This window comes from Pecten maximus, chromosome 12 (genome assembly GCF_902652985.1).
Source record: "Pecten maximus chromosome 12, xPecMax1.1, whole genome shotgun sequence".
Lineage (NCBI taxonomy): Eukaryota > Metazoa > Mollusca > Bivalvia > Pectinida > Pectinidae > Pecten > Pecten maximus.
The window spans coordinates 15,016,060-15,026,072 of NC_047026.1; the positions used below are offsets into that span (position 1 = coordinate 15,016,060).

The window sequence follows — 10,013 nt, forward strand, 5'->3', positions numbered from 1 at the left end:
AGGGACTTTCTCAGAACGCTATTTTCTACTTTCACTTTCTATCCTAACCTCTTCTATAAACTCACTTTTTATTGGCTCTTGCTATTCTCCTCTTTCATTGGCCATCTTACGTATAAATAAACCAACATTTCCCGTACTTGCTAGTCTTCATCGAAGCTCTCAGCTGGTGAGACTCGGCTTTCTTTTCTCTGTTAGACTGGTCTGGAGTGAGGTGTGTGTGTGTGTCATGTGGTGTCCGGGCGAAGCCAGATAGGCTGACCCTATATAGTATGTTATGTCAGGGTGTGTGTCAGTACTAGTGTATGTAACGTCCCTACGGTAGCCATGTGCGTTGTACGTTAAGGGCTGTGTTGGTGTTGTGTCGTAATATTCTACTGTGCTGTTATCTTTATTCCTTCCTAATAAATATATTTAACCGTTTACTTGCGTTGTTTTATACTGCACGGAACCCCTTAGAGAACCTGGGTAGTTTGGTGTGCCGAGTAGGCACAGTCCTACTACATTTTAATCTTGTCTGCAAGAACGAGACTTATATGAAAGATATCTTCTTAATTTATTCCCTTGTCGATGACTGCCTGTTAAAAGTTGTCTGAAAATGCAAATCTGGTAAAATAAAACCCTTTGTCGTGTGTCTACGAATGTGTATTGTAAACGTTTAATACCACATGTATCGAAATTTATATTAAAATGTCTACCATTCGATATATTATGTGTTAAGAGTGCACACGGCCATCAAGATCTACGAACAATTATATACTCTTAACACAGGTGTGCAATTATAAAAATTACTCGTCAGCGCAAAGACTAGAAGCTATTTTATCTATCCCTAAACACGTTGCCTCATTTCGAATATATTATATTCGGTCAAGATTGCTTTTAGCTTATAAAAATTCATTTCCAGCGCAAAATTAAAGACAAAACCTCGATATCCAATGTCAATGATAGTTGTGGTTATAGTTTGTTTACGTCTCTTGCTACATCGACGACATCCCCGATACAAATCAAGGCAGAATTGTCTATGAAGCAAGATTCAAAACTTAATATACTCACTTTTATAGAGGTATACAATAATATTACCATTTCAAGGTCAGATTCGCATACAAGGGAAGTCGTTCTTAAATGAACATACCTGCTATTAGGGCGTTAAACAAAACCAAAGCAAACGAAGGACGCTAACCACTTCCGATTAGCGATTTCTTCTACGTGTTCACCGTCAGGAACAGGGTGTTAAATCTGTACATATGTATATTTCGTCCATTGCCCGTCCGTAAATAATTCTTGTTACTTTAGTACAGTAACAATGTATCCATGGTCCCTACCTGGGCATGTTGATTGTCAGACCTATCCGGAACAAAGTGGTCAACAGGTTGAAGTTTTTTTCAAATGTAGGTTACCCTGGATCCCTTGTTCAAAATTTTGTGTATGATAAGTTTTGAAAAGATCCTTTATACTTGCTATGCTATTGTAAAAACAATCGTGTAAGCTGCGGATCAATGCAATCGAATACAAAGCATTTAATGGTAAATGGTTTATTGTACGCGAAGCACGAAGACTGGTCCTTATTTATGGGTGACCCAACCAAAGACGGGCAAGGGCAACCTCGGCTCGGCGATTGTCTCTCTAACAAGAAGACCATTCACCGATATTTGCTTTAAACGAGTGTAATTTGTTATATTTCTTCATGGATCTTGAAGTTTTGTATGTTTGTTCACCTTGGTGTTTGGTATGTTGAATTTGAAGAAAAGAACTGGAAAACAAAATGGCTAAGAGGTGGTCATTTTTTATTTTGACAGTTGAAGTTAGTTATTACTTTCTTCATAGGTGCTGAAATGATTTTTCTCAAACTTGATGTGTATAATTTCCTTGGTTCCTAGTTTTGCCCATTTTCTTTTTAGTTTGATATAAAAACAAAATGTCCGACAGGCAGATATCTTTGATTTTAATTTTTGAAGTTTGTAGTCGCTATTTCTTGTTTTCTTTGAAGTTTCCCATTCTTATTAACTAGCTAAAAGGACAATTAAATGGTTTAGTTTTCGTGTGTATTTTGGGAGCCAGTAATATGTTCGTGTGTCTTCTTGTGACAGCGCACATCTGTCGACTTTTGAAGCATACTGCTGAAGACATTCAGCAGGACAGCTCACCCGGTGCCTCTTCCTTAACTGCTAGGCAGGATTGGTTTAGTTAAGTACAGTCAAACCTGCTCTAACGGCCACCTTGAATAAGCGGCCACCTCCGTTAAGCGGCCAGTCTGTGATCCGGCCGATGGAAAACACTATATAATGAACCTTAAATAAGCGGTCACCTGTCTAACGCGGCCAACGGCCACAAAAATCTGCCCCGAGTTGTTGTATCGTCCTGTATTAAGCGGCCATTTTGTCCGGAAGTAGACATCCGCGATGATCACATGACCAGGTATTTTTATCAAATTCATCAAAACTTTTATCTTTGTTGGTTTTTATTTCAAAATACACTGTACATGGTATATTGTTATCAATATCAATAAGTGCGTTATAATGAGATAAATTCAATAAACTGTTGAAAAAAAGAATTCGGCAACAGGCCGTTCCTGGCCAACCTGGTTTAAGCAGCCAATATGTGTCGGTCCCTTGGGTGGCCGCTTAATACAGGTTTGACTGTATTGTTTAATATTATCTAAGGATAGCCTCATTTCACTGCGAGATACATACGTGTGGCGAATGTGTGTTTTGGTTGGGTGGGGGGCTGCGCTGTTTGGGTTTTTCTCCTTGTTATATATAGCGCGGAACTGATATCGGCATTATAGTGCGAACTCACTGAAGCATGACACCTCATCCGGTCACATTATAACTGACAACAGGGGTAGCAGTCGTTGCACTCCCAAAATGATGAGCGTTAAGCAGGAGTAGAAGTTACTATTTTATATATCTTTGAACTTATGGCCAAAAGAGAGAAAATATAACGCAGGAAGTTATTGCAGAAAGAAGGGAAATGTAGATGCAATGGTGGGCGAAGATTTCTCTGGAATCTCTTGTTTATTTTCAGTTCTTCAGTTTTTGAGAAAGAATTAATACAGATCATGTCGGAGAGGAAAACCATTGTGTTGAGTTTTGCAAATAAGTGCGAATTACACGTCGTAACTAAGTTCAAACTAACTGCCTAAAACGTAGTTAAATACCAAACACATAATATTATGTTCCACAGGTATAACCCATATGCAAGGGTGGCTTTATGTTGATGTCTGTCTGTGTAGCAACCAGACCAGTAAGTAGCTGTAGTGTAATGTTTTTTATACCCCCCGCAACGAAGTTAGGAGGTATACTGGAATCAGGAAGTACGTCCATCCGTCTGTCCGCACAACACTGTACCGACTACTCCTCCTAAACTACTGAGGGAATTTCAACGAAACTTTATGGCAATAACCCTTATACACTGTAGATGTGCGTAATCTATATCATGTTTTAATTTTGTGGTTACCATGGTAACCAGATCACTATACTTCGTTTCTTGGGTGAGGAGTCAATGCCTCATAAACCGGTGGACTGCTTTTAGTCAAACTACACAGGAGTGATAGGGACCATGTGTAAATGTACATGCATGATATTTCTCTACAGAAGTTTTGGTTTCCATGGTTACCAGGTTTCAATACCAATATTCTTGTGGAAAACCTTGTCAAGACAACTCGGTCAACTCATATATAGCTATCAACCGATTTCATTTGAAATACACAGGGATGCTAGGGACTCATAATGTGTACATATGCATGCAGGTTTTTTTCCCCACAAATTTAGGTTGCCGTGGTAACCCGTTCACTAAAAACTGGTTTTTGTTGGAAAATCTTCACCAAAGGGGCGGAGGGTATGAGTTGGCCGTCTGAACATTGAGTTGCAGACAATATTGAGCAAAATAAAAAAATAGGGGCATCAGAACTATTTTGTTCGTCCTCTTTCCGATGATTTATGTTCTGTTTTTTTTTTTTACCTCTGGTGGTCTGTTAAATTAGATATGATAGCCGCATATGTAATTTTAAACTAAATACGTGAATGAGTGTACCGATATATGTTTCATTTCTTTTGTACATTGTTCGGTTTAATATCAATCTTTACTCACCATTTATTTGTCCTAATGACGTAGTCAGTGTTGATGAGCCGTTGAAAATCTGATAATAATAATAACGCAGGCCCCTAGACACGTGTCCTCGTATGGCCCTGATAATTCGTCCTAATTGTTTTTTCAGTGATTTCCCTCATGTACAGTTCCGATAATTACACTATTTACTGTTATGGTACACATTAAAAGTGATATAAAATGCATCGTACACGTTAACTAAACAGACTAACTGTGTTTTATCTGTATGTATGATTCAATGTTCACGAAAACACTAAAATGAAAGTACAACTGTTTTAAGTACTAGAAGTAAACCCCAAAACTACTTACTATATACAGAGAGATAAGAAACATCGCTATTTCCCGTACAAGTGGTGGCTCCCTTTATTCGTGACCACTCAAGCGTATCCTTTATCGAGAGCGCCATGTCCCCTATCAAACACACGCGAGCACAGGCAAATCGGGCTTTGCGCAAGTGTGTATTAATGTACCGGAACATATTCGACATGTTCTGGTTAATCCGCCATTACGTCAGACAAAACTATCGTCAGTTTTAAATACACACAAAAAACACATCGTTTTATGGAGGGCACTACAAAAGTTACTTCATTATCCAAAAACTATCATACATGTACTTATGGGATATAGTCTTGTTTATCATGCACGTTGTTGTCATTTATCCGTATTTTCGAAAACCTCGCAAAGACTTTTCGAAAATTCGAAATTCCTGTCGATCTTCCGTGCGGTGTGCTTGAATTTCATACTCAAAATACAAACACTTTGACAACAAATTTTTATATATTTCATATTGATGACACTTCTGCACATTGATATTAATAAAATTAAAGCTCATCCTTGGATCTGGGTGATGATTTCAAATAGAAATTATCGATAATTATGTGTCTGGTTTTCAAGTTCTCTCCAATATGGCGTCAGGTGAAGACTTGGTTTGGTTTGGTTTATTTTGTTTAACGTCATATTAACAGCTAAGGTCATTTAAGGACGGCCTCCCATGTGTGCGACATGCATGCGTGTGGTGAATGCGTATGTATGTTTTGGGAGGCTGCGGTATGTTCGTGTTCAGTCTCCTTGTGATAGGCCGGAACTTTTGCCGATTTATAGTGCTACCTCACTGAAGCATACTGCCGAAGACACCCAGCAGGACACCCCACCCGGTCACATTATACTGACAACGGGCGAACCAGTCGTCCCACTCCTAATATGCTGAGCGCTAAGCAGGAGCAGCAACTACCATTTTTAAATACTCTGGTATGTCTCGGCTAGGGGACAGAACCCAAAGCCTTCCTCACAGGGGCGAACGCTCAACTAAAGACCAAAAGTGGGGCATTGTCAAGGGAGACATTAGGAAGAAGAAAGTTGTTCAGAAAGAAGAGAAAAGATCAGATCCCAAATTTAGTCGCCTCTTACGATTATGCAATGGGGGCAGCAGGTACAATTATTACGCCCTACCTGCAGGGCAACAGGTGAAGACTGAACCGAGCGACCGCAAAGGATTGTGGGAAGGTCAGGGGCCACCTGTTTCCGAGATGCATCTCCATGTGGTGAGTACGTGTGTTTTGTGTGGCTTAGCTCTGTGTTGTTTGTCTCCTTGTGATAATTTTTACGTCCCACCCTTATGATTTTGTGGACGATAAGTTTGTTTTGGCCAGTGAAGAGCACTCGTCACCTTCCTCATAAAATTCTTTATGATTGGTTACCAAGCAAGGAAGGTTATAGATGCCACAGGTACTTGGGGTCAGGAACTAAAGTTATTATGGAATTGTCTAATTTTAATTTGTAACATCATTTCATGTCTATTTATGCACCGATACAACATTGGAATCGATTATAAAGCGCTTTAAAAAAAAAAAAACACCCGTTTCTGGTTGTTATAATATAGAGAAGGTAACCAACTCCAACATGAACATTTTACCGTCGTCAGTCACCTACCTCGCTTCGGTGCTCTATATCACATGAAATTCCCACTAAACAATCAAACGGCCGTTATGGACCGCTTGCGGACATAATTTCCTCTAAATGTAAACATGTTTCACTGTATCAGTCCGCGTATTTAAGCCGATAAACCCACGACATGCTCCGTTGGCTGTTGGTTCAACCGTGACAGAGACAACTTCAACGGAAGTAATAAATTCACGACCCCTAGCGGCGTAGGTCAAGTACGGAGTTGACCTTCGAGGTGTTCAGAGTACTATTATCGCTACGAACAGGTAAGAGAATCTCGATGTATTTGTTTTGGTTTGAGATTTAGAAAGTCCGGGAAAATACATTGTAGTGAAAAAATGGACGAAGATCAAGCAAATGCGTTTGAATTGGTAAAAAACGGACACAACGTGATAATCACGGGCCAAGCTGGATCTGGTAAAACATATTTAGTGAAATGGATTGTGAAATATCGAAGAAAATGCTACAAAAACGTGTCAATTGTTTGTTCCACTGGGATAGCAGCCACACATTATGGCGATCTGGGTGCACAGACATTACACAAATGGTCAGGTATTGAAGACGGCAGACATTTAAATGAGGAAATTGCACATTTGGTGAAAACGGATGAAAGATTCATGAAAGCAAAACAAAATATAGAAACTGTTGATGTGTTAATAATTGATGAAGTGTCTATGGTTAGTGCCAAAGTACTGAACCAGGTTCAATTTCTTTGCAAACATGTCAGAAACTCTAAGGAAGTATTCGGCCAAATTCAAGTTGTTTTGGTGGGCGATTTTTATCAACTCCCCCCAGTTGCAAACCAGTTACATGGTGATTCTGGCAAGCCATGCTTCCTTCTGCCTTGGTTTGATGACTTTTTTCCCCATAAAGTAGTTCCCCATAAAGTAGTCTTGAATGAAATTCACAGACAGGAGGACACAACCCTCATCCAGTGCATTAATGAACTAGTAATAGGGCATCCCTCGGATGACACTGTCGCCTTCCTCAAGTCATTGGATCGGCCTCTGGCAAATGAAATGGACTGCATACAGCTGTTTGCAAGAAACTTAGACGTTGATTTGTTCAATTTTGAAAAACTGAACCAGCTAGATGGTGAACTGAAAAGATATAAGGCCACCGATGAAGGTAGTGAACACTACCTAGGCAAGTTTTTGGCGCCAAGGAATTTAGCACTTAAAGTTGGATGTCCAGTGATGCTTGTGCAAAATCGAAGTGACGAGCTTGTGAATGGACTACGTGGCGTTGTAACAAAACTGCTATCAGATTCTGTGGAGGTAAAATTCGCGATGGAAAAAAAGACAACTACAACAAATATTGAAAGGACTACTTTTACCACTTTTGATCCTGTGAAAAAATTAGTAGTTGCCAAAAGAGCCCAACTTCCGTTGAAGCTTGCCTACGCAATGACAGTACATAAATCGCAGGGCATGAGTTTAGAGAATGTAGTTGTAAATTGTCAAAAATGTTTTCAGGCAGGACAGTTGGGTGTGGCTGTGGGGCGTGCGGTTTCAGTTGATGGTCTGAAAGTTGTGAACTTCAAAAAGTCCCTATGTAAGCAACATCCTGTTCACGTGAAACTATTTCATCAAAATATTTCTGTTGGTCACGTCAGAGCTGATTTGACATGTAAAAAACAAATTCAACAAGATCTACCATCAGAAGACAAAAATGATGAGCCTTCAGATACAAACATGCACGACTCAGATTTTTCTGACAGTGAAATTAAACACTTGACTTTTCTAGACAATTTTATTGAAACTAACATTCTTACAGCTGAAGAGTCTCTTTATCCATCAAAAGTCGCGTTGGATTCGGTTCTCAAAGAGTTTCTGGACACACCTACAGAAGAAAGAATGTTATCCTTCAAACAAAAACTTCTTTGTGATTTCCAGAAATATGATGATTAGTTCAAAGTTCAATTTTCAATGGTCGAGGATTTCGGATTGAACTGATACCCAGAGGATGAAGCAAAATTTTCACAAAAACACAGAAATGATTATTTCAAGAAATTTCACAAATACGTCAACTCTGTGGAGTATGAAAGCAGTGTTGTGGAAATTCTGACATATTATAAAGTTGACATTGACGGACCAGATCTTTTGAGTTATTATCTGCTCATCTTCAGCTTGACACTGTGGAACCAATAAAGAACATCTCGTCTCAACAAGAACTGGATTCATCTGTTCGTGGAAAAATCAGATATGTTGGTGGTTATGTAGTTGCCTAATTGAAATATATAACTTCCAAGAAGTTGAGAAATACTTTGTTTGCGGAGGGAATGGAATCAAAAGTGGTAAATCTGAAATGTCAAATGACAATCTTAAATGCTCTGTGTGCATCATACATGTATGAGGATGTTAAAGAAATCACAAGTGACCCAGACAGTTTGAACATTACTCAAAGGAAGCAAAATGAGCGGGAAAGTCTTACAAATATAGGTGACCCTACTTTTGACTTTTTTGTATGAAATTAGAAGTGCTCTGTCGCGACAAGCTATCAAATGAAAGCCTGGTTAAATTTGGAAAGAATTTATTCGACCATGTTAAAGATGAACTTTGCGAAAATTCAGAACTGTTTGAACTGTGGGCACATTACACATTGGCACATTAACATTGACAAAGTTGAGAGCTTCTGCTGACAGCACTAGGGATGAGTCTGATGACATCAACAGTATCTTGTATTCTGTTGTGACCATGTGTGAAAAATGTATAGAAATATTTCGTTCTGTTTTGGATTTATTTCTGAAAGTCAGTTTAAGCCAATTCAGAAGAGACTACCTTACATTTCTGAAAAAAGAAAAGGGAAAAGCTTTGAGAAAGAAAGTTATGGAAAAGACAAAGAAATCAACCAAATGTTTCAATATGAAGTTCTTCTATGAAGACAAGTCAGCCAATAAAGATATCACCCACTTACGGCTGAAGTCTAAAATGTTGCAGAATGAAAAGTATCTGCTACTGCAACCATTCACAAAGCAGAATTTAGTTTCACTTTGTGTTGCATACAGACTCAAGCTTTCCAGCAATAAAAAGGAGGACATCAATAATGCTTTAGTACAAGCCATATTGAAAGATGGAACCTTACCACAGATGGATGTTCCCATCCATTTCATCTGATGAGCCAGTAGCAGGACCAAGTCAGGCCTCGAATTTAACGCTTTATTACTCGCTATTTGCGAGCTGAATTCCGAGATTAGCGAGTAGAAATAATATGCACTTGCTTTTTTCAGCGAGTTCATTCGTCGAATACAAAATGTAACTATCATCACAAAATAATAAATTAGCGCTGTTTGTGAACTATAGTAAAGTTTACCCCCTCCCCAGGGGCAAACATGAGACCCTAGGGTCATGAAATTCACAATTTTGGTAAAGCACCTTAAGATCCTTCCATCTATGTAGAGTATTTGATTCTACCATATCTGAGAGTAGAGAAGAAGATTTTTGAAATTTTAGTCAATTTGACCCTTTTTCGCCCCGCCCATCAGCCCCTGGGGGTCAACTAGGGCCAACCTGTACATACCATCAAAGTGTCATCCCATGCTGATAATTCGATACAAGTTGGAATGAATTCCAATACAAATCCAACAAATAATAGTCAAAAATGTGATTTCCCTATATAAACTATAGTAAAGTTTACCCCTTCCCAAGGGGCAAACCTGAGACCCCAGGGTCATGAAATTCACAATTTTGGTAAAGCACCTTAAGATCCTTCCATCTATGAAGAGTATTTGATCCTACCTATCTAAGAGTAGAGAAGAAGATTTTTGAAATTTTTGTAAATTTTACCCTTTTTGGCCCCGCCCACCAGCCCCTGGGGTCAACTAGGGCCAACATGTACATACCATCAAAGTGTCATCCCATGCTGATAATTTGATACAAGTTAGAATGAATTCCAATACAAATCCAACAAATAATAGTCAAAAATGTGATTTCCCTATATAAACTATAGTAAAGTTTACTCCCTCCCCA

At 38.9% G+C, this 10,013-nt stretch overlaps 1 protein-coding gene across 1 annotated transcript; it reads left to right on the plus strand.

Moving 5' to 3' along the window:
- Positions 1-6,383: 6,383 nt before the first annotated feature.
- Positions 6,384-7,955, plus strand: LOC117338872 (ATP-dependent DNA helicase RRM3-like). Its single transcript, XM_033900236.1, has one exon. It carries the CDS (start codon positions 6,384-6,386, stop codon positions 7,953-7,955), a length of 1,572 nt encoding a protein of 523 aa, XP_033756127.1.
- The last annotated feature ends 2,058 nt before the right edge of the window (positions 7,956-10,013 follow it).